Here is a 26,226-nt window from a genome sequence, read left to right as displayed (position 1 = left end):
GTACTAGTGCTTCAAAGCTCATTCAAGGCAAATTACAGAATATATGCACACCTATTCTTCACTCAACCTTCAAAACATAACCGCATTTTGTTCACTCCAGTTTTAATCCCAGGGAGACAGATTTAAGGCACAGCAAAAGGAGAAGAGTGCAAAAACATTACTTAGTGGCTATTAAAATACCATTGTGTTTTTTTAAAAGTATAAATTGTGTGGGGCTCACGTATATAAATATCACACACAGTGGTACCAGGTGACAGAACAGGGAATGCTCAATTCCTACATTGTTTCACTGCAGGGATGCAAAGCCCCTTCCTTCCTTCTACCTCCCAGTTACTCAATATGCAGAAGAGTCTAGAACACAGAGTGCAGGGGGAAAGGCTGTATCACTTCTCACTATTCATCTTTCAGTGGCTTGCTGTGCTGCATGTGTGGGGAAGGAGATGCAAAGAGTTACTTCTTTCAATACTTCCATCTTCTTAGCAGCGCTACAGCAGGAAATCCTAAATATTTCTGTAGATCTCTGCTGCTCTGGCCAGTAAGCAGCAGATTGGAGCAAAACATGTTCAGGCTCTCCTGGACATTGGAAAAATCATGCCTGGGTTTTCCTGGTCCTCTGCTACTTACAAATCAGACTGAGCAAGCAAGTGGAGAGTACCCCAGGACAAAATGCAGGCAAGAAATGATTATAAAAGTGTGATGTCTTCTCAGCTAGTTGGGAATGCCAGCATGCTGAGTCAAATGGAAAAGCATGACTCCTCACAATTATTTCCTATACTCAGTGCACTTATTTCTAAGACATAAAATAAAATACGCAGTTGTTGTAGCATCCCAAATACTAGCATTATACCACGGCTGTTATAATACAAGGAGAAATCATCCATACTTATCTTCACATAACTGAACATGCATGCAAACATAAGTCTTGGTTAACAGCTCTGCAGTAAATGCTGAAGTCACTTTGTAAAACCTTCTGTCTTCTTAGCAATTAAACCTGATGTTGCAGCTCTTTTATAGGGTAAGAAAATACCCAGACAATACCAATATGAATGCCTCTGGCTTTTTGTTCATTTCAGACAAGACCTTTCCACTTACTGCAATATTCCAAAATTTTGGAGCAATCCAGCATTTCCTAGATTTTTTTTTTGTCTATTAGAATACATGCTCTTAAGAAAGCCAGAAATCCACACAGAACAGGTTAATTATGCATACAAATCACGCGCACTGGGAAATACCTGATGTGTGTGGGGACAGACTGCATTCATACTGAATATGTGACATTATAAATGACATTAAATTGTCATTTAGACAACAGCAGTGCACAGAAAGTTTTATCTCTCCCTCTCTCCACCAAATTCAATTTATCAAAATTACTGGGATCCTTGTCAGAACCCATGCTTTTGTGACATTTGAACTAAACTGAAGTTCTGGCAAGGAGCTGCTGCTTTAATGAAACATTTACATACACAAAGCACCCCTGTTTCAATTACGATTAGGGTCTATTTGTCAGCAAACAAGAATTAATGCCCAGTCTCAATTAAGATACCAGGAAAATGAGGTGGACTAATACAAAAAGAAAGGAAAGAATTATGGTTGTGCAATTTCTTCAACAGACATTTCAGTTTGAGAATTATCGCCCCCGAAGGTCCAGTCACTCGGCCATGTCAATATGTCTTCTCACCAGGCAAAAATCACAATGTAAAATTGTAAGAAAATAATTTGGCTTGAGGTTTTTGGTGACCTATATCTAACCTGCATTATGAAACCTCTTTCTAGTAAACAATGAAATGCAAAATGTATACTATTACACCCAAATCCTTGCAGGTATCAAAACTTCCATACATTAACTCTGGTTATATCCAGGGACATACACAACAGAGGGACTATAATGTACAACTAATCACACACTATTCATAACAGGATATTCAAAGTGGCCCCCAAAAGGTGTTGCGGCCCATGTGCCTCTGAAATCCTCTAGAATAGATCAACTATGAGCAGCATGTTTTTGGCTTCACACAAATAGCAGTGGCCATGCAGAGAAGTGTTCTTGGTATCTGCTCCACAATCCTCCCCTACAAAGCTAGCCTGAGGCTGAATCTCTTTCAGACAGATAAGCCCTTTTACACGAGGGCTGAATTTCAGTGGCTTAAAATTAAGCTGCCAGGAGGAGGTAGTGTGGCCTTTAGTAAATCAACCTGCTTTAATCTGCATTTTAACACAGGATTTGTGTTTAATGTGTTGTTACCTGCCTCCAGTCTCAAGACAGGGCTGGTTAAAAGATTAAACAAATAATATTCAAATGGACTCACCTATCCAGCACTCAAGACGAGCACATGGAGTTGTCTTCACCACATCAGGAGGGTCCACTCCGACATTTAGACACAACACTAAGGCAACACTAACCGTCTTCATCTGAAAAAAGGAAGAGAGATGATCAGTACATTGTTTAAGACAATCCTTTAGCTTTTTCAAACCAAACATACATTTGGGGACCAGTTTCTTACTGTTTTACCATATATTTGCATGGTGGTAGTGCTGCTGTTGTGACCAACATCAGATCAGGCCACGATCCACTAGTAGGACCTGACCCAACAGTTGAAGTGCAGTGCTGTAGCACACACGGCCTAAAAACTCATGTATATATCTACAAATACTAACAAGAGAAGATAAAGGCATCTTTACTGCATTTTTTTTTCATCATGTAGGATAGCCCTCTGAAAGAATATTAGCAGGTAATGTAATTGCTTAAGCTTCTAAAATGAAAGGTTCTGGCCATTAATCTCTGTTCTAAGCAACAACTGGTAGAGGGTATTTCTACTGCAATTCTGTCTCTGAATTTAAGCAAGTTTAATGGCCTGCACATGGAAAGAAGCCACCTGCGTGTCAAACAATAAGTAGACATTTCGTTTGCAGTCACTGTAGGAAACTGAGTCCAACATTCAGCATGAAAATGTGTTCCCATTCTCCAATGGGAAATTCCATCTGTGCAATGATTGCTGTGATTAATATGCAGACAAAAGCTTCTCAGTTCTGCTATAGCATCTATAACAACCAAATTAATTTATTAGACAAGTTAGCAAAAAGTATGGATAGCCTTCTGCACCATAGCCCCAAACCCCCAAATGCACTCTCAAAGTGCTTGTGTTTGTATCTGTACAAAGTATTTAAAAACAGGCACTTGCCTGGTAACCTTTGGCAAGAAAAAACAATTTCCAGCTGTATAGGTAAGAAATCTTTTGTAAGTAAAAGAAAGCTGCTTCTTTCAGGCCACTGATGTGCACAAATAACGAACATGGGTGGGTACACCAGCACAAATGTTTGCTTGGTTTGCTGATTTGTTTTGTGGACTTATTGGAAAAGCTGGTCCTACCATTCTGAAACGTACAAATTAGGGAAAAGGTGGCATAAAATGTTTACAATAAATTTTTAAAATTTAATTGCAACATTTTTGCTGAAACCTGTTTCTACATGGTTTTAGAGAAAAGTCAAATGTTGTTTGTGGCAAATTGCTGACTGACCCTATTTCTAATTATACTAAGGAACTATTAAATACAAGATTGCACCCTAAACATTCATGTATTGATCTCCAAATCTGTTTCTTGATTAGGGAAATCCACCTCAGGTTATCTTTTGTTCAGAAAACACATCCTGGGGCTGCATATGTGTCTTAAATTCCTAAAGCTGCTGTTTCTAAAGCCCTTAGTGCAGTTCCACTGAAGACTGATTGCCAGTGGATCTCTGCCAAACTTCATGGATTAGGCAGAGTCCAACAGAAATGCTTTATTAAAAAGTAATGGAAACACATTATTCAAGATTCGCAAATCAATAATGCAACATAGCATGCCTTGCCTTAAGTGACCACTCAGGAAGCCAGATAAACAAAAAGAGCCTTAAATGTGTTTTGGATCTCTTAAAATAAAGCTTATATATTGCAGGTAGATCACAAGACACAGTTTCACTATACATGTTATCACTGAAGAAAGGAATTTGATTCTAAGCATACTACATGGCTTGTGGTAAAGAATATCTGCGCAATATTCTTACTGCAAGACTGGGTAATTGCATGCTCTTTAAGAACTCCCACACTGTACAGGGGCCAAACTATACCACTTCAATTTGTAGCTATCTAATAATAGCTGTGGGACTCTATTACAGTGGTGTATGATAAGAGTTAATGATGCCCTTAGGCTCATGTTGTCTCAGTCCACTATTACAACAGCCTCTTCTCCCCACTCTTTCCTGTTCATTACACATCTTGGCTATTCCAGTCTCACAGGAGCATACAATAATCACACTCAGACATACATATATATATATATATATATATATATATATATATATAAAAATTGGGACACTGACAAGAAAACTATGGCCAAAGAATTGCACAGGGACTTTGGCCTAATTCAATACATGCAGACAAAAAGCAGAAGAAGATGTTACATGATGAATCTTTTGTAAGAAGCATGAACAAAGACAAATAATACAAGTTCAGTGCTGATACAGCCTGAAATTCCACAAACCAGACATTTCACCTTCTTTTAAACACAGCCTCTGAGCAAGAAACCTCAAGCTACTGAAGATAAAGTACCTGACTCAGTAACAGTCTCAGAGTTGAATTACAGAACTCCAAAGCAATAAAGTGTAACAAAAAAAGCTGAAAAGGAATAAAGCATTTCATAATTTCATAATAAAAACCAAACAAGAAAGGTGTGATTAAATGATGCCGCCAGGGACCAAAGGCAAGTACCGGAACAGTTTCTGCAGGGAAGGTCTACTGCAGTCAGTCTAGATATGATGTAACACATGCAATAAAACAGTAACATTACAGCCCGAGGAACAAGACCATTATAAAATACAGAATACAAAAAAGTGGATATTTTACTAATTTTAGAACACCAAGGAAATTCAATTGTCAATCCTATCGTCTTAGATTTTTCCAGTGTGATAAAACTTTGCTGAATAAACTACCGCCATAAGAATACAAGATGAAGCCAAAGGTCCATCTAGTCCAGACATAGGAAAACTTGGCCCTCCAGATGTTTTGGGACTACAACTCCCATCATCCCTACCTAACAGGGCCAGTGGTCAGGGATGATGGGAATTGTAGTCTCAAAATATCTGGAGGGCCGCGTTTGCCTATGCCTGATCTAGCCCAATGCTCTGCTTTCACAGTGGCCACATAGGAAGCTCAAAAAGAGGACCCAAGAGCAAACAGGATGAGTGTGAACCTCAGCAACTGGTAATCAGAGGCATGCTACCTCTGACACCAGAGGTAGAATGTTGCCATTGTGGCTAATAGACATGGGCAACCTTATCGTCCATGAATTGGTCTAGTCCTCTTTCAAAGCGTTCTGCACCTCTTGTGAGAACAAATTACATTTTAACCACAAGCTGTGTAAAGAAATACTTTATTTTGTCTGTCCTGAATTTTCCAACATTCAGCTTCACTTGACATCCCCAAGTACCGATGTTAGAAGAGATGAAACAAAACTTTATATTACTGACTTCCCCCATGCTATGCATAATCACCTTTATCATGTCACCTCTTACTTGCATTTTCACTAAAGGGAAAAGCTCCAAATGTTGTACAGGCAGCAAACGTTTTACACGGGGGTTCCATCCCCGGCCCCCGCAAGCAGCAATGGAGCGTGCATAAGCACATTAAACCCCATTACCGCCCCCTATCTGCCCTGTTCCGGGTCCAAAAAGACCTGTGCGTGGGCGATCACATGTCAATTCAATGTGCCTAAAATGGTCACCACCTTTAACCTTCCCTTGAAAGGGACTTGCTTCACACCCCTTGATTCTTCTTATTGTGCTTTTCAGAACTTTTTACAGTTCTACAATTTACATTTTCAGGTGAGGTGACCAGAACTGTACACAACGTTCCAAATGCAGTCTTACCATAGATTTGTGTAACTCCATTTGTTCAACCATGTGACCCAAAAGCAGAATCAGATATGAGCATTTGCATCCATTCATAAAACATACATGGAGGTACAACAGGTTGCATGGATACTATGGTAGTTCCTTTCTCTTTGGAAAAAGAATGCATTAAATTACAAAGTTTATTCTGTTTGCACTGTGATAAGATATTAAATATAGAGAACATTTATTGGATGCTATCCTTTCTTCTATATATTTGTACTACGGGCGTTAAGTGTTTTAATTATGAAGATGAAAAGCTATTAAAATGGGCTTTATTATATAATAAAGCAAGATTTGTAGTGTCTAGTCAAGAACTGCCAGTTGGCTTCACATCTCTGTCTTGCCTAGGGCTGCTAATTCAATGGCAACAGAAGAAAGTTTGGATCAAATACATGCATTCTGATATATCCAGGGCAAGGAGCGGGAGGGGAAAAAAATCAAAGATCAATCATTAATAACACTCTAAAGTTGCCCAAAACTTATTTCTGGGATGGCATCATTCCTTGATTGTTGTTGACCACAATTCCTTATTTTAAAGTCGCATATATAAGGGACCTCCTCTCACAAATATTTACATAAATAGTACTCAGCATTCCCATGCCTTTCTAGAGGAAAGCCACCTGGATCTCCACATCCCTGGGGTGCTCATTAAGATTCAGAGCAGGAAAAAAACTTTCAGCAAAGCTGAAGCCATACAAATGTATAATTTATAGAGAAAGCTAGAAACTGGAGCACACAGCAGAGAGACTGTATGAAGAAAGAATTGGAGGGACCAAACAGGGAGAATCCCATGTATTTTTAGAGTAAAAACCCTGCAGTCTCTACTATCTCCTCCCTCTCCCTACATCCAAAAAGCTTGCTGCAAAACACGTCAGCACGGGGGCTACATCCCAAGGCAAATTGTTGATCAACATGCATTGCTATCATGGACGTTATGCATGTTTCACATTTCCTCATTTTATGTTATCAAGGGGTGAAAGTAATGCTTTCTAGGATGCAGGAGGAAGCTACATGATTTCTGAAGCAGCTCCTTCTATCAGCACTTTACAGGAATTCCCAGAGGACTGAACAGCCCTTAGGAAAGGGGAGAAAGCAGTTTCACAGTTAACAGGTATTTCAGTTTAGAAGCTTTATTGTGCAACAGAGAAAAAGAAAAATTGGACAAAGTCTGATTCTATCTTAACACACATAAATGTGAACTATGTTATGTACAGGCATTTAGCCCTATGGGAATGCACTTGGTAGTGTAAAGCAGAACGAAATGCTATAGTCTTGGATTAAATTCTGCCCCAACTAGCTCAACTCTTATGCTGCTTGCACACAGAAGATGACAGGAAGCCAGACCATGGTACAGAGAAAAGCAGGGAACAGAGCCCAAGTGCTTACCCATTTCGGAACAAAGATGAGTAAAGGTCTGGAGACCAAGCCTTATGGGGAACAGTAGAGGCAGTGGGTATGTTTAGCCTGGAAAAGAGGAGACTCGGAGGAGATATAATAGCCATCTTCAGATATCTGAATTGCTGTCACATGGAAGATGGAGCAAGCTGGTTTTCTCCTGCAGTGACGGCTAAGACCAATGGATTCAAGTTAAAAGAAAGGAGATTCTGACTAAACATCAGGAAGAACTTTCTGACAGTAAGAGCTGTTCAACAGTGGAACAGACTCCCTTGGGACATTGTGGACTCTCAGACACTGGACGTTTTTAAGGAGAGGTTGGCCACTGACTAGATTACCCTTGGGGTCCCTTCCAACTCTACAATTTTATGATTTTATGAACACAATTGAAAGCAATGGTTTTTTTTTATGTTCTTCACTGGTTAAGTGAAGTGGTATGCATTTACTGGTAGATTCTTGTACTGAATTATTCCCCTAGTAGTTTTATGTTGGTTTCAAATTCTGATTAGCAGCTATGTCATTTTAAGATTTTTTTTCTGTTTAAATAATTGTATTTGCTGTTTAAATTCTGATACTGAAGCAGTAGGACCCTACTGAATTCCCACAGTAGAATGAAGTTGTCTGGGGAAGAAGCAATGACTGTATTCTCTCTAATTTTGTGTTGTACCACCAGTCCCTGGGAGCCATTTTGTGACTAGTATCCACGACACTTTCTCAAAATTCAAGTGGTGCCCACTGGTCCATAAGAGTGGCAACCTTCTCAACTAAGTGATCTGTACCAGGGAACTACCAGAAAAACACTATGAATAGGAAGGAATATGAATAGGCTTTTTTAAAGGGCTACCAGAGGCCATTCTCATATAGTCTCAGACCATACAAAAATGTTACCAGTTCTTCACACGCCTCTTAAAAGTGTGTTTTTCAACCTGAGCATACACATTGATAAGCTTTTGAGCTTGTTGCCCATGTATTAAAAGTAACATGGATAACCACCCTATTAATCCTTTTCGTACTAATTTACTGCTGGGTCTGGCTAATCTCTTCAGGACTGAAGGCGTTTCTAGTTCTAAACATGGTCTAGACACTCAGTTTACAATAATAACTTTTGGTTAGAAAACTTGAGTGTCATGGGAGATTTTTCCAATGATTGTCTTCCAATATGCAACTCATTCAGCAAGAAATAAGAAATCTGTCTATTTTATCTTCGATGTAGTTACAAAACCACATTCTCCTTAGGCAAATAACTATTTAAAAAAAAAAAACAAATGCAGAGAAAAACATACCTAAGGCAAAAATCTTAAGAAACTATGAAAGAAGAGAATGACATTTTTTCATCAATTTAACTATTGCGCAAATACTGAAACCTTTGGGAACAATCCACAGAATCAAGCTATCAAGATATTGAAGCAGTATCTTAGTCAATAGTGAGGAAAACAATATAAATGAAAGGTGTACAGTATTCCACTATTATCCAGCCATACAGCAAGCTGTCCAATGAAGGAAGCAGCAGCAGCAAAAAGGTACTGCAGATAAAATATATTAGCTGCATAGTCTGCCACTTGCCCAAAGGTGAATAGCAATTTCTTCTGAGAAAGAAGATTGCCTGGATTATAATTCAAGCCTAAGAAAAAAACCAAAGATTGAGAGGCTCCTGGCAGAGATGTCCTCCAGCAGTACAAACACCGCAAAAACCAATGTATCACAGCAAGGCTGTTGACCTTGATAAATTCTAAAACCAGTCTGTTCATATCCTAACCTGTGACAGCAAGGCAATTCCCTTTACCTGCAGAGCAGCAGCACCAAATAGGGAATTATTCCCACGTATTATAGCCCAATGTGTATTGAACCCTGAGAGAATGATATCCTTTCGCCTCAGTTTATAATTGTTTATCAGATGGAACAATTAAAAAAATTGAAAATATAACCCCCACACATAACCTCCCCTTTTCCTCAGGAAGGGACACAGGTGGCGCTGTGGTCTAAACCAACTGGCTTGCCAATCGGAAGGTCAGTTGTTTGAATCTGCCCAACATGGTGAGCTCTGTTGCTTTGTTCCAGCTCCTGCCAACGTAGCAGTTTGAAAGCATACCAGTGTGAGTAGATAAATAGGTACTGCTGCAGGGAGAAGGTAAATGGCGTTTCCGTGCACTCTGCCACTCATCACAATGTTCTGTGCGCCAGTAGCGGATTAGTGATGCTGGCCACATGACCTGGAAAGCTGTCTGCGGACAAATGCCATCTCCCTTGGCCTGAAAGTGGAGATGAGCACCACACCCCAAAATCGAATTCAACTGGACTTACCGTAACTGTTTAGGGGTCCTTTACCTTTACCTTTACCTTTCCTCAGGATTCCAAGGTGACACAAACTTCAAGGTCTGTACAGGATCTGAGACTCTAAGTGTATGTCCCAGAAAATTCAAGCCCCTTAATATTTACCAACCATCATTCCTTGTTACAGATTACATATCAGTTAGAAACCATACTGCAAGGATTAAAAAGGGGGGGGGGGAGAATGAGGTATGAAGATATTTATTTACATCAAACTGTGTTCGGACATATATTCTCATACTGCTGTATTTTACTCCAGCAGTAAAGCTTATTACTTATTTCTTAATTTTTTGTATCCTGTTCTTCCTCATACAGGGTTCAGGATTGCCAACATCTCATATACTTGACATCTGTATTGCCAACTGATTTAATGAGAATTACATTACTGACAGAGTACCCTACTGCTGTTTCACTGCATGGATGTGAACAAACCCATAATGTGTATTGATAAACTTAAGACAAGGAACTGAAGTGTTTAGCGGACTCATATGGACGTATGATCACTTTTTACTCATTTAAGACGTACCCTAAAGCGTCCTGGCTCCCATCGCAATGCAATGACAGAGGTTCTCACGTACAAATAATAAATAAAGCTTTATTTAAGGCTTACTAGTACGGGTACAGATCACCAGCAGCATGGCTAAGTGTTCAAGAAGAACATCAGGGTCTGAAACTGAACGAAACCTATGATGATGTCTTGACCAATAGGCATGCTTCCCTCACCAGCTTTTAAAGGAAAGAGATGATGCGCTCACTTGCAAGACTCCTTCTCCCTATGAGATTGGAGGCATGCACTTTTCCGTGGGGTGTGTGTCTCCCACTGCAAGGGAAACCCTTTGCTCCAGAAGAGGGAACTAGCAGGAGTGGGAGGGGGGAGTGTGTCCTTTCCAGCCCCTCCAGCATCCTTTCCACTCTCCTCCTCTGAGCCAGTCAGACTGACAAATCCCACCCTGAGCCAGTCAGACATGCCCTTTCATTGCTATGAATTGCCCTCTCTTATATTGGCACCAAAAATGTGTGAAAACAAGTTTCCTATTACTTATGTCCAGAAATGTGGGGGTGATCCTTCTTTTTGCAATTTAATAGTATACTCAATTCAACACAGCACCACCTTAGCATGGAAACAATTGCAAATTAGACACAAATGTCATCTAAACAATTCCATGTTCATGCAAAAGCCTGAATGAGTTGCAGATCTCCCTTTGAGATTTCACACTCTGTCAAGGTGATCCCATGCTGCACAGCATTTCAAAAAATATTGCCTTAATTCTAGACTGTCAAATTGAAAATAATGGCAAAATACACATTATGATTTATTTGCAGTGAGCTCTAGTTTGTGACAAAGTTGTTTTAATAATGTCAATGTAATTGATTCATTTATGCACTCACACAGCAGGATGCATCAAAAGAAGTGACTCAGCTGACAGTGAAAGATCTTTCCAAATCAAGGATATATTACTACAGGATTATTAAAGATGAATTTCATTTTCCTTTTAAACTATTGTCACATTAACAAACAAATGCTTTGCCCTGACAGAAAAAAGGAACACTTTTTGAAACTTTCATAACCTTCTTGCATACATTTATATAGTTCTCCCAAACAGTAAATGAAGGTAATATTTGCTAGAATACAGATTACGTTTCCAACTACGCTTACTGGAAATTTGCAGAAAGAGCTTTACGAGTGCTTTATTTGTAATCAAAACCTTCATTTAACAAACAGCCACAATTCTGCTCTCAAAAGAGAGAAATGCACGGAGGAGAACAAAACAGCTATAAATTACAGGTATGGCGCAAGAATCATGGGATTAAATTGTAGACACAAAAAACACACTGTAATGGCACAATAACACCATAATAAACTAACCACTGATCAGTTCCAAAGGCCATAATGGAAATGTATAATAGCAGGTTCTATAGCTGCATCAAGTATGCAAATTTTAATTTGCCATCGATTGGAAACTCAATAGTAAAAGGCATCCCTGTGCCACAGTCACACTTAGTTTAAAAATCTACTAAACCTGATTGTAAAAGATTGTGGAATGTATCCAATGCTGAGCCAGCAGGCTCCATTGGTGCAAAGAAATTGCCATTTATTGTACTGTATTCTGCTTCCAGGACACGGGTGGCGCTGTGGGTTAAAGCCTCAGTGCCTAGGGCTTGCCGATCGAAAGGTCGGCGGTTCGAATCCCCGCGGCAGGGTGCGCTCCAGCTGTTCGGTCCCAGCGCCTGCCAACCTAGCAGTTTGAAAGCACCCCTGGGTGCAAGTAGATAAATAGGGACCGCTTACTAGTGGGAAGGTAAACGGCGTTTCCGTGTGCGGCTCTGGCTCGCCAGAGCAGCGATGTCACACTGGCCACGTGACCTGGAAGTGTCTTCGGACAGCGCTGGCCCCCGGCCTATAGAGTGAGATGGGCGCACAACCCTAGAGTCTGTCAAGACTGGCCTGTACGGGCAGGGGTACCTTTACCTTTACCTTTATTCTGCTTCCACCTGTACACCCCCAACCCCCAAGTCTGCTTTGGAGAGTCCATCAAACCTCCAGAGCTGATAGCTGATTTTAAGGGTGCATAAGGGGGCTGGAGGGGACAGGAGAGGAAACAAAAGTCTCACTGCTTGAAAGTTCCTTGCACCAGTGAACCAGCCGTGTTTGATGCAACCCTATGACTTGCTAGTAAAATGCAGATCAGAGAGAGAGAGGAGAGAGAGGAGAACTTGAACACTGAAACTAACTCTGGGATCCTTTGAATGCACTCTGTACCAAGCATGGGTCTCTAGATGTTGCTGGAGTACAACTCCCATCATCCCTGATCATTGGCCATGCTAGCTGGGGCTGATGGGAGTTGTAGTCTAAAAGTGGCTCACAATTAGCTAAAGGAACACCAATGAATCAAATATGAATAAAAATTTATAAATTTATTGATTAAAAAAACTTAACATTCTTTTTCTGTTCTTTACCTTTTGGTTGAGTTGAACCATGTATAATTTCTCTTTTATAAATCAATAAACAATATTATTTATTGAAAACAATAATAGTTTGTTAACTCTTTTTAAAATAATAATAAAAAGATGGAAAGGCAATTCACTGGAGAGCATATCTGAAATTCTATGCCAAACTCTGGAGGCAGCTGAGAGATTGGTTCTAAAAACCTTTCTGAGACTTCTTGGTTCAAGAATTTAAAGTGTTTGTCACCACAGCTATTATGTTTTCTCTTTTGCTACAGTGTTTCCCAAGAGTCAATGCCCGCCCAAGCCAGCAAGAAGGCAAGCAACATTATAGCTTAATCACTTTTTAATTAACACTCAAGTACATTACAACTTGGCGGTTTATTCTTACTAAAGAAAGTGTGATGGTCTATGACTAATACAGGCTTGCTTTTACTAATGAGCTGCAGTGATTTAGTACAGCAGGAACATAATGCAATTACAGCAGCAAAATCCAGCAACCATGTCTCACATCCAGTGCTGACTTGTATTCACTAGCAAAAAATACCCAAAGACATTTTAATAGATAAAAATTAAATCTAAAAAGTTTTGGTTCTAAAATATCTATCTTCTGTGCAAATCAGAACCTTACTTTAAATTAGTGGACAAATTACTATGTGTACTCATTTTTTAAAAGGTACTGCTAGGTAACAAAGGAAGTTTTCTTTTAGCTCTTTTAGTACTGATTCAGTTAAATAGATCAATTTTTAAAAAAATAATGCTTCCCCATTCCTACCAAACTAGGAACTACGCTACTGAGATCATAGACATTCTGCAATAATTTAATAAAGGCCTGGCATTGATCATTGCAAAGGCCAGGATCCAAAGACGCTTTGTGTACCCAAAAGCCTATAGATGAGTTTCTACAGAAACGGGCCTTTTCTGCAGTGGCTCCCCATTTGTGGAATGCTCTCTCCAGAGAGGTTTGCCTGGCATCTTCATTATAGAGTGGCCAGAGAAACCCATCCAGGTGGGCAGAGTATAAATAATAAATTGTTGTTGTTGCATCTTTGGGCACCAAGCAAAAACATTCCTCTTTAACCAAGCCTTTGGCTGGCTGACATCCAATGCCCTTTTAAAATGTGTTGGAGGGGTGGTTGTTATATGTTTGTTTTTGTTTTTATTTTGATAATGTATTTTGTGCATTTATATTGTGATTTCATCTTGTAAAGTGCCCTGAAACCTACGGGTATAGGGTGGTAAACAAATTTAAGAAATAATAATAATGTTTCCATAACAGTCACTCCTTCCTCCGATACTACACAAACTGGAGTTTTTTTAAGGTCGAGTTTAAAGGGTAGTTTCTGATATTGCACAACGGTTAGTTATTTACATTAAAAAAAAACCTCTAAATTCCTCTGAGCTAGGAACCTTGAAATGGGACGCGGGCCTAGGACTTGCCGATCAGAAGGTCGGCGGTTCGAATCCCCGCGACAAGGTGAGCTCCCGTTGCTCGGTCCCAGCTCTTGCCCATCTAGCAGTTTGAAAGCACGTCAAGTGCAAGTAGATAAATAGGTACCACTCCAGCAGGAAGGTAAACGGCGTTTCCATGCGCTGCTCTGGTTCGCCAGAAGCGGCTTTGTCATGCTGGCCCCATGACCCGGAAGCTGTATGCCGGCTCCCTCGGCCAATAAAGCGAGATGAGCGCTGCAACCCTAGAGTCGGTCACGACTGGACCTAATGGTCAGGGGTCCCTTTACCTTTACCTTAGGAACCTTGAAATAGCTAACCTCTGCACCTTTGTAAGCACCTAGGCCCTAAGCCGTTATTTGGGTCCATGCCAGATTACTATAAGTGGTTTCTTAGTTATCTGCAGATGCTATCTCCATTGGGTCATAGAATCATCCCAGAAGTAACTTCTTAGTAACATGGATATAAGCTATATAGAATGCTAATCATATTACTAATAATATCCCAAAAGATAGAAAAAGCTAATTTATCCAACATTACTGAATTAGGTTTGATAATAATGTTAAGAATCGAAGACTAGTATCTAGATGTGAATTCAATGGTTTTGTGAGAGAGAGAGCAGGATGCTGCTGTTATTAAACTATTGTCTCCCATTTCACCTGCTGATGCAAACTTTCAAGCCACAGAGAATCTGAGTGTGTATCAAAGGAACCCCCTTAAATTAAAAGCTGGCATGCTTCCATCAATAGAAGACGGTTCAATATTTTTTATCTCATACTCTCAGACCTAAAAGGAAACACTTGTAAAACAAATTCAAGTGCTATATTTGTTGAGATAATGTTAGTATTCTCTTCCAGTTAAGGTAAAACTGCCTTTGCATGCTTTTCTATCAAAATCCTATACAGTAAGGGAAAGCAAGCTATTGATCACCACAAGCCAATTATGGGAAATTAGAACACAAGAAAGGACTTGCACCAATTAGCCATCTTACCTGCATGTAATTTTCATGAAGTTACATATAGTTTTTGAAGTTGCTGTAAAGAAAGGCTTGTTAACTAAAATATATTATCTACTGCAAACCATGGACAAATTTAGAGGAAATAGATTTCTAAACTACTTGTGAAGGAACAGTTTACATGTCAATTTCAGAAGAAATGTGTCATTTATTTTATCAAAGGCTCAGCTTAAACATAACAGAAAACTATTATAAAATTCTTTTTATCAAATGGTTATGTATGCATGATCATATAAGATCTATAAACAAGGAACAGATCAATGTTGGACCAACTGCAAAAACAAATGCAAATGATAGACTTGTCCTAAAATTACGCTATTGTGGAAGAGGACCAATTATACAATTTAATGCAGTATCCTTAAGCTGCCTCATAATGTTGTTGTTAGGATACTTCAAGGACAAACCATGAATTGGCTTGGAATTTATAAGCCACCACAAAGATAATAATAGCTACTAATTAGAGAAATAACGAGGTACCACCACTGAAATTATGTTCAGCTAAATTGTAAAGCATAGTAAGGATGGCATAGAATACTGATTGTATCAAATTAAGAAGAGGGGAAGTCTGTACCAATACCATAACACTGCACATGTAGGCATATACTATTCCGTAATCAGTATCAGCTGGAGCTTAAGCACATAAATGTAGAAAGGGGCAGTGCTATTTCATAGTAAGAAGCTAAATCTGCCTTAACAGAAAATATAGGAAGCTTGAAGTCAGGCTACAGCAAAAATAGGAAGAAAGGAATAAAATGGTACATGTATATTGTGTTGAAGAAGATGTTATTGTCTGAAACAAGTAAAACAAGAGAAATGTCAGAGAACAGAGGAGTGAAAATTAGGGTTCAATTGAGAGGACACTCATGTACATGTTCAGGTCAAATAAAGGTGGAGAACTATATCTACTGTTTCAAATGCCCTTCTCTTCCATTTTCACTTTTATCTCTATCACCAACAGGTGAGGACCTTCAGGGAAGACAATATAAATGAAAATCAATATTCTTAAGACACTAACATCTGCTCACTTGAACTGAGATACCCAAAGCCTCCTTTTAAAAAAAAAAAGGCATACTTTATTTCAGATCACAGGTCACAATGAAAATCACGTAACTCCAATTCTACAACACATAAATAAACATCTTACATATGCAGTGTCCTTTCTTCTTGAAGTTTTAATATGGCAATGCTCATTTATGTCGCTATGCCAATTTAAAACGGAAATCAGATTAATACTGAAGGTTTTGTATGAAACAAGGAATGTAATGCGAGAACTTCAGGAGAAAGTACTTGTTGAAGAACATGGTGCCATGTTAGCCATGGAGCTTTCAGGAACATCAAGCTGTCCTTGAGAATAATTTGCCATTCCACTACAAGAGTAGCATACATTAAGTATCCCAGCTCCTGCATCCTGGTCCTTAACACATTTACCATGGAGTATTGCTAAGTTCAAAGAAACACATTCATTATGTGATGGATGCAACATCAAGGGATGGCCTGCATGTATGAAGAGTGTCAATGCAGATCAAGCACTGTGGACAGAGCTTTCAAATCACTAGATATTACTTCGGACACAGTATGGAAAAAGTCAACGTATGTTCCTCTACAAGACATCAAACTGTATGTCACAGTAAGGAGATAATAAAAGGTGTATGTATATACACAAGCCTGCTCACACAGTCTCACTGATATCATGGAACTTACTGTATTTTTTGCTCTATAAGACTCACTTTTTCTCTCCTAAAAAGTAAGGGGAAATGTGTGTGCGTCTTATGGAGCGAATGCAGACTGTGCAGCTATCCCAGAAGACAGAACAGCAAGAGGGATTGCTGCTTTCACTGCACAGCGATCCCTCTTGCTGTTCTGGCTTCTGAGATTCAGAATATTTTTTTCTTGTTTTCCTCCTCCAAAAACTAGGTGCGTCTTGTGGTCTGGTGCGTCCTATAGAGCGAAAAATACGGTACTTCCAAGTTAATAAATGTGTTCAGGATTCAAGACCTTTGAGCTACTTCATGATGCAGAAAACATACCCCTATATTTCAAAGACTATGTCTTTGAAAGGCATTTGTATACATACTTGAAAACACTATTAACTTTCCCTTCTCAATCAACATAATCTACTGTCAGGGATATGTCTATTGCATGTTTTCTAAGTATAAAACTGTGCCTAAATATTACAGAAAAAAAAACTGTTACTATGCAATAGATGCAGAGGAACTTAACTTTTCTTCAGGATGTGAAGAGGTCACTGTTCATAAAAAGCTTAAGCAGCTCTAACACATCCTGAATCATGTTAATATCCAGAATACCACTCCTTAAAATCCTGCAAATTTCAGCGCAAAGCTTTCTGAGAAATGGTCATTCACTGTAGTCTAGAGCAGCAGACATAATTATAAACCAAGAAAGTTCTCTAGGAAGTAAAAGAAGGAAGTGTTTTGGTCTACTGCACAGGCATAACTATTTTAGGTAGTCATTCATACTCTGCATGTTATGCAATAAAATTATAACCTCCCTAGATTTTTAGATAGAGAAATGCCCCAATGAACCGTAATGAAATCCAGATAAGCTCTAGACATGAAAGAGGTGCTGTTTTTAAAGAATTCTCAAATGAAGGAAATGGTACTTTGGGTGTTCCATTTTGGCCCTTAAGAATCAGCTTTTTATTCAGAAAATAAATAAATAAATAATTTATACATACATACCCCACCCATCTGGCTGGGCCTCCCCAGCCACTCTTAAATCTACCACTAGTAGATGGACTAGTGCAGAAGGCAGTGGATAGTTTGCTAACACATGCTGCCCACAGCATAAATCCAGTGTTTTAAAAAATCATCACTGGTTTCTAATTTGTTTCTGGATACAATTCAGAGTGCTGGTTTTAAAGTTTAATTCCCTAAGCAGCCTGGAGTGAGGATGTTCGAAGAATTGACTTCTTCCACATGAACTTCCCTACCCATTAAGATAGCACTTGAACAAGGGCCTCTGAAGACATCAGCTTTTGAGTTCAGGTAGGTGGAAAAAGAAGCTACTTTTATGTAGGTACACCAAAAATTATGTAACCCATTCACCTGACTCCATCTCTTAACTTCCATTTATTGATTTAAATTATTCGAATCTTGCCCTTCATTAAAAAAAAGAAAGCCACATGGGCATATATACTATAATAAATCAACATAAATACATTAAGATTATAAATACAAAAGCCACAGTAGGGGGGGGGAATCACTTAAAGCTTGATATTAAGAATCAGCAAATGCTTGGGAAAACAAGCATGTATTTAATAAATGCTGGATCACAACCAAGCTTAGTGCTTGTCTTACCTAAGGCAAGCTTTTAGGCTCCAAAGGCTATCCTTTTCTCTCATGCTTTGTATTTATGGTTATTTAATGGATGCAATAGTTTTTATCTGTTAGTGTGTTGCTGTTATCTATGTGACTGCGGCTTATTATTATCTAAATGCTTATTCTTATTATATCCAAAGTTGTCCTTGTGCAAGCTCATTCATGAGTGAAGTCTCATGACTGGAGTCCCCTCCTCCCCCTGCAGCCCCCATGTATCTGCATAGTCTGCTCCACAGGGTTGTGGGAAGTCTGCTTGCGCAATGTTGGATTTGTCTGGTTGCTGCTTTTTTTATTATGTTTCATCACCGTGAGCTGCCTTGAAGCCACTCATGGTAAAAGGTGGGATGTAAATCTCACAAATAAATAAAACCTCAACATTCTACAACATGGATTCTCTTCCAATCACACGAAATTGTCCAGCTTGAGTCAAACAGTGGCAAATTGTAAACAGGAAATGTGCAAGGATGACCCACTCTGACGACATCTTCCATGAGTATATTTTACAGTCATCATCCAAAGATGAATAAAAAATGTAACACTTGGAGATCAACATAAACTGAATCAGATCCAGCTAGCTGGTGTTTCATACCACATCATCCTCACCCTGAGAACAAGTATGAACATTACTCTCCCACAGTCAGTTTCAAAATGCAGATCGTCTATAATGCCTGCTACAGCTACCTGCACTTCCAAATTACTTGCCTTGCCCCGGGTGCTGACAACCCACGCTACGCTACTGGAGCTGCATCACCTTCAGCAGCACATGGCTCAAAAGAGGCACCTTGGAACCAGTTTGGAGAGCCCAAGGAAGAGAAAGCACTAAAAGGAAGAGTCAGTGTGCTAGTCTTGGATCTGGGAGATCTGCTCACCACTAAACTCACAGGGCCATCTAAGAAAAGTCAATTCATTCCTTAAGCCATTTCTACACAATTGCTTCCCTGTACAAAGCTAGACAAAACACTTCCTGATCAGGAATCCCTCACCTTTGTCAAGCAACCCTTTGTCAACATTTCTTCCAGTCTTGTATTCTGCTCAGATTTCCAAATGATAAGAAACACAGTGAGCTGCCTCTACTAGTTCCTTTTGTTTAACTGTTTTGCTTATCAGGCTAGATGTCTGTTGACTTCCAAGGCATCCTTCAAATATTATTGACTCAATTTAGCATCCCACTATTTAGTCTTGTGAAGATGACAAATCAACAGTAGGGAAATCCTCACCCCTTTTATCAGTTTCCATGCTAAACTATACCAGACTTATTATACTGAAAGAAAGGCAGCCCAGATCCTATATTCTGCCCATAAATTCTCTTAAAATCCTTCAACACATTATTTTTTAAAAGGGCAACAGTTTCTGTTACTAAATTAAACAAAAATACAAATAATTCAGTAAATAATCTCATTTATAACCACCACCACCACTACTAGTCTTTTTCACTACTTCAACCCTTGAACTACAAAAGGCAGGTTACTTGTTTTAAAAAGGTCTGAGGTCTTAAAAAGGAATCCCAGTGGGGAGGGGGGCAGAGCCGACTCTACCTATCCCTTTCCACAGATCTGGCCAGACATGCAAGGGACAGACACTATCACCAATAATCCTATTACCAGGTGAAAAACCCAGTTCAGGGAGAATTACTCCATCTACCCCTAGAATAGGATTATATTGCACTCTTTTACATAATTGAAAAGCATAACCCAAAGCAAAAAGACTGCAAGCATGGTAGGGAGGGTGTTAATAAAAATTAATCATTATGACGAGTCATTCAGGTCATGAAAGACCAATAAAACCCATCATACTGGAAACCAAGAGCCATTTCAAAGGTTAACATGTGTGCATTGTGGAACACAAGTATTGGGCAATCTGCTAGGAAGGATTAGAAGTGCTTATTGTACTGGTTTTTATCTATTAAGCAATCTTGCTAAACAAGAATGGTATGAGTTCAGACAGTCTAAGAGAACACTCTGTTGGAGAACATTAGCATATTACAAGTAATAATATACTGGGAAAAATGCTACTTAAAACCTCACAAGGGGGCGGGGGGGACCCTGCCTGTTACATGACAGATTTCCCCATTGAGACAGATGACAAGCACAAATAATTCTTCTTAGAGAAAGCATGCTGCCAAATAATATTTTCTTCCGCCCCCATTTATTTGCTACTTTTCCTTTGTGGCCTAACACTGCCTTATCTTTCAATATTTCACTTCAAGTGCCTGATCTGTGACCAGCATTGCGCATGCCAATATTTATTGTCTATTCCTCAGTTCCATGTGTTTTAAAGCAGCATTTTTTGCTGAAAATTGACACCAAACTGGCATGGATAAGCAATAGTCTAGCTGGCTGCTCCTGAAGACTAATAGGGTTATTTCCCTTCTGTGTTCCCCGCCCCCAACACACACACACACACACACACACAGTATGGGACTCCACACTACAGCTATTTAACTCCTTCAAAATAAATCTTTCTGCTTCAGTATATATTACTCACTTCGTACATCCTTTCATCTGATTCCTTTTTCCAAGGTGCTGAAATATAATAATTTTAAGGACACAAGCTGAGGCAACAAGAAAGCTGCTGCTTACAGATTCTGAAGTAGTTTTCCAGATATAATAGCCCTAACAAATAAGAAAATGCATCTATACTTTATGACTCAAATGTTGGCAACATTCTGGTGCAAAATTCCTTCTTAAAAGCATATTCAGATGGATAGGTTCTACAGTTAGTTGTTAGCACAACACTTCCTGAATGCAATTCCTTTTATAGCGAGCATTCGTAGGCAGAATAAAAAGAACCATCAGGCTGGGACCAGGTATGGATTTTTACATTTTTTAAACAAAACCAATGATCAACCTCCAGCAGAGGCAGCAGCTGTCTGTGCAACATCTGGACAGGAGCTGCAGAAACAATGGCTTGACTAAGAGCAGGGTGACTGATCTTCTTCAGCCCATGGCTCAACTTGAAGGTTTGGCACCTCTCCAAGAGCTGCATGCCAGCAATGGCAATAGCCAAAGTGTCATGAACACACATACACACCACACACCTATAGCTATACAGTGGTACCTCGGGTTACATACGCTTCAGGTTATATACACTTCAGGATGAGTACAGAAATCATGCTCCAGTGGCTCGGCAGCAGCAGGAGGCCCCATTAGCTAAAGTGGTGCTTCGGGTTAAGAACAGTTTCAGGTTAAGAACGGACCTCCAGAACGAATTAAGTACTTAACCTGAGATACCACTGTATATGGTATTAGATACACAAACACAAGGAAAGGGGAAGTAGGTGTGCAACACAGAGCAGTGGCCAGGACACAGACAGTTGAAACTCAGAAGCTGCCTTTGGAAGTGGAAGGAGGAAGGCTATACCTCTCCAACACATTATCTCCCTTTGCCCTCATCAGATTGGGGTGAAATGCAAACTTGCTTTTATATATTAACAAATACGTGATCTAGTCACCTAATCAGTCAGTTAATATTTTACTCAGTTCATTACCTAACTATTTACAGTGATAGCCAGTTGTAATTCATTTTGCAACAGAATACTCAATTTAGCAGCGCTTACTTTGTTCCAACTCTGTTATCAGTACATCATTTACGAATAATAGCTGTCCTTTATCAAAGGAACAGTCTTAACCCTTGCTGGTTAAACCACCACACAGGCTTAGTTGTGTTCTGATACCTCACTGCCTTATGTGTGCTTTAAAAACTTTCTTTCCAGGGCTTCCATAAAGCATAGCTTTTCATTTCTTTACAGCCTAATTATCAGAAGTCTTTTTTTCTAACACCCCAGTGTTGATATGATGCCTTTTATTAGTTTGTCAACTCAAACAAGCCATCATAAGAAGCCTGACAGTTTAGTTCTGTTACACTAATTCCTAGTTAACATGAATTCATGGCACCATGCACAAAGCCAGTCAATGGATATCAAAGATGCTTACAAAGTTTATCGCAAAGCATAAGACAGGCTTATTTTTTTGAACTAAAAAAAGGACAGCGAAAATAGGATGGGTTCTGCTAAAGCTGCAAAGTCCAATCTTTTTTTCCATCCAGCCCTCCCAAATAATTAACATCTCAGAGGTCCCTGGAATAGAATACAGAATTTTTAAAGGAATCTTCATTCCATGAGCCTCTTGGGTCTTTTCACTACAAAGGGTTGCTAGGGAACTCCTGCCATTTTAACTTGGCAAAGCTTTATACCCAACGTAAGGAATTTCATTCTAGTGAAAGTGTCGATACAAGACAAATCAACAAATCCTGCAGCAAACCAACAAGGCCTTGCATTCCCCAGGCTTCTCTATCCACAATGGCAATTCCATCAGGCAAACATATACGTTGTGCTATTTGGCCCTGACTCAAGTCAAAGAGGTTTGTATGCTGCTCCAAATAAATAACAACATTCTATTCTTAACAAAGCATTAACGAGTATTTTCAATTAACAAAGATGTTCACATAAACTCTATCTGCATTTTACTCAGTTGTTCCCGAAAGAGCTTGAAAAAAATCTGTAAGAGGCTTAGATAACATTTAAGAAAAAGGAGATCAAATATTTCAGCATTGATGAATTAAATAAGAGCATAAAAAATGAACAAAACCATGAAAAATATTAATAATTCACATGACTCTGCAGGTAGTCCACAGCCACATGTATCCTGAAAGGTCAGTTCTCACTGTGGCTATGGTGACAATGTGCACTAGATTCCTCAATCAGCTGCTTGAGACTGCTTGGTTTGCTTTTTCAACCTCCACATTCCACAATAGGGCTGGGCGATATGCTGAGGTTTTCAGCATTGTGGTGTATCACCAGCAAAAACATCGCGGTTTGGCGATAAACTGCGATGTTGAAAAAGCTGCCTTCACCCCAGCCTGCAAGGCCCCGGGTGAAACTGCTTCAGCAGGAGTTGAGGTGCTTTCAGCCCAGTGCCTTGCAGATAGGGGCCAATGCAGCTGGTCCCAGCCTGCTGCTCAGTTGGGGGGCGCAAAGGCTCCTGCTCCCCATCTGAGCTAGCCCTCCACTGCCCAAGACGGAGGGAGCACAGCGTCAGATCTTGACAGGCTCGGTTTGCAAGGCTCCCTTCGCCTTCGTCAGCAAGGTGCAACGGGCAGTCAAACAGCCTCCTTTTCTTGGGAGAAAACTGCCGCCTGCTCACCAACTGAGCTAGCCCTCCACTGCCCAAGACGGAGGGAGCCCAGTGTCGGATCCTGACAGGCTCGGTTTGCAAGGCTCCCTTCGCCTTCGCCAGCAAGGTGCAAGGGGCAGTCAAACAGCCTCCTTTTCTTGGGAGAAAAAGGCCGCCTGCTCACCAACCCCCCCTTGCCAGTGAAGACGGAAGGATTCGTGTGAATGGAGCCTGTTAGGCTCGGTTCGCAGGGTTCCTTCAGCGTCACTGACAGAGCTCCTTCAGCTTCACTGGCAAGAAATGGGGAGCAAGCAATCAGCCTCTTTTTCATAGGAGAAACAGGCCGCTTGCTCCCCCCCCCCCCCCGCCCCAGCAAGACAAAGGAAGCACTACGAAGGAACCTGACAGGCTCCATTGTCAGGGCTCCCTTCATCTTTGCTGGCATGGCCCTTTCAGCCAGGGAGCACGAAGGCTCTGAGCAAAATCTCCATCCATCCAGAAGGACAGGGTCTTATCCGCGGACCTAAGCCTGGGAGTGCAAAGCCTTCTGCTCCTCAGCTGAGGAAGCCCCAATTCTTCTCCCACTTGCATACTAGCAGGAGAAGGATTAGGGCTACCTCTACGGCTCTGAGTTCCTCTGCCTCCAGCAGCCAGCTGCAGCTTGTTTCACCATTACTGCGCTGGTAGCAATGGGACTCAGGAGCAGCAGCTGCTTCACTAGTGATATACCACTGAGCGAAACCACCATCACGGTCTGCCCCCCATACCGGTCCTGGGTGATATATCAATACATCGCCCAAGCCTATTCCACAGAATGTTTAGCTTTCAGGAAATTGCATCATGGACATCCAAGTGCAACTGCCTTCCAAAACTCCTGACTTCATTCAGATGACTAAAACAAAACAAAACAAACAGCTAAGCAATGCTCAAGCACAGACGGTAATGCAAATATTGCTCCTGATAAATGGCAAAGCTGATAGATTCACAATTTACTAAGCAAGCACTTATCTGAACAAACAATCAATATTGAAACTATATTTGTATATATGCTTTCCATGTTCTGGCTCCTGCCCAGCAAGTTGCCCATTCTTGAAACTATAAAAGACAGACTGAACCACTATGAAGATGCTCAGGAAAGTTCACCATAGTTGTGGAGAGTAAAGCTACACATCAGCAATGAAGTTTGTCTAGTCCTTCAGAATAGCTAAAGATCATTAGGTCTTTTTAAAAAATATCATTCTATAGTAGGAAGAGTTTAAAAAGCAACAACACACACACACTCTACAACAGCACTATAAAACTACAGTGGTAACTCTGGTTACGTACTTAATTCGTTCTGGAGGTCTGTTCTTAACCTGAAACTGTTCTTAACCTGAGACACCACTTTAGCTAAAGGGGCCTCCTGCTGCCGCCACGCCGCTGCTGCGCGATTTCTGTTCTCATCCTGAAGCAAAGTTTTTAACCCGAGGTACTATTTCTGGGTTAGCGAAGTCTGTAACCCGAAGCATCTGTAACCCGAGGTACCACTGTATAGTCTCTTCAACCATTCTGCAATGTATACAAAAAACTGCTTACTCATAAGTAATATCGGCATTTATAAATCTTACTTCAAATCATAAGCCAGGATTGGGTTTTTTAAAAAAATATTTTGCCTACCTTTACCTTAAAAGGCAGCTTATATGACCCGAGCTCTCTCTAAAATATCTCACAAGAAGAAACACAATGTATTGACAATGTACTGACTGACAATTTATAAACATGTTTTAACATGAGTTCCAGCTACTGTTATCAGCTACCTCAATGGAATAACAGAGAAGATACTTCTGGGATAGCTCCACTGGTAGAAGAAGAAGAAGAGTTTGGATTTGATATCCCGCTTTATCACTACCCGAAGGAGTCTCAAAGCGGCTAACATTCTCCTTTCCCTTCCTCCCCCGCAACAAACACTCTGTGAGGTGAGTGGGGCTGAGAGACTTCAGAGAAGTGTGAGTAGCCCAGCAGCTGCATGTGGAGGAGCGGAGATGCGAACCCGGTTCCCCAGATTACGAGTCTACCGCTCTTAACCACTATACCACACAGGCAAGAGACTCTTAATCTTGGGGCTGTGGCCTATATGTACCATTCTATGCACAGGGGACAAGAAAAGCTGGCACTACAATGCATTATCCAATCACTGACTGGAGAAGGGTAGAGTACAGCACAATATATATATATATTTGGGGGGGGGGAGGGAGTAGGCAGCAATGATCCTTAAGAAACACTTGCCTTCCTCCATACAAAATTGTTGTACCGCTCTCCCCCTTGCCAACAGTATTTGAACAAGTCCAAAAACCCCAACCAAAGGTACAACAGGAAGACTTGTACTGGCCAGCAAGGAAGGTCAGGCTATAAATCAGCAGGACTATTATAACCTTCAGCAATAATCTTTTGAAATGTGAAGGTTTCTATTCATAGTTCTGATACTGAAATGGCAGGTAAATCTATCCATTATTGTTGGCTCTAAGTAAGATGTTGTGTCATTCAGACACCAGTCAGCTCTATTAGTCCATTAAAACAGCCCTTTCTATTCTTTTGCTTTCCCATAGTAACCCACGGTCTGCCTATTCCCATGAAGGGAATATTTTAATTCTTACTTAGGAGGTAAGTAAGGCAACTGGCAGGGGAGGGGGGATTGTTAAAATGAAACCACTACAACCAGATTTTTTTTGCTTCTGATCTG

General features: G+C 40.2%; 1 protein-coding gene across 2 annotated transcripts in view; it reads right to left on the bottom strand.

Annotated features, from left to right (window-relative positions):
* Positions 1 to 26,226, bottom strand: part of RPTOR (regulatory associated protein of MTOR complex 1) — a 298,685-nt gene that overhangs the window by 266,108 nt on the left and 6,351 nt on the right. For both annotated transcript variants that reach the window (XM_083427285.1, XM_083427286.1), the window contains exon 2: positions 2,307 to 2,409. In XM_083427285.1, coding sequence (XP_083283411.1) covers positions 2,307 to 2,409 — 103 coding nt within the window. The remainder of the gene's footprint in view (positions 1 to 2,306; positions 2,410 to 26,226) is intronic.

Source organism: Podarcis tiliguerta, assembly GCF_965153285.1.
Source record: "Podarcis tiliguerta genome assembly, chromosome: 2".
NCBI classification, from domain to species: domain Eukaryota; kingdom Metazoa; phylum Chordata; class Lepidosauria; order Squamata; family Lacertidae; genus Podarcis; species Podarcis tiliguerta.
This window is presented reverse-complemented; position numbering and strand designations above follow the sequence as displayed.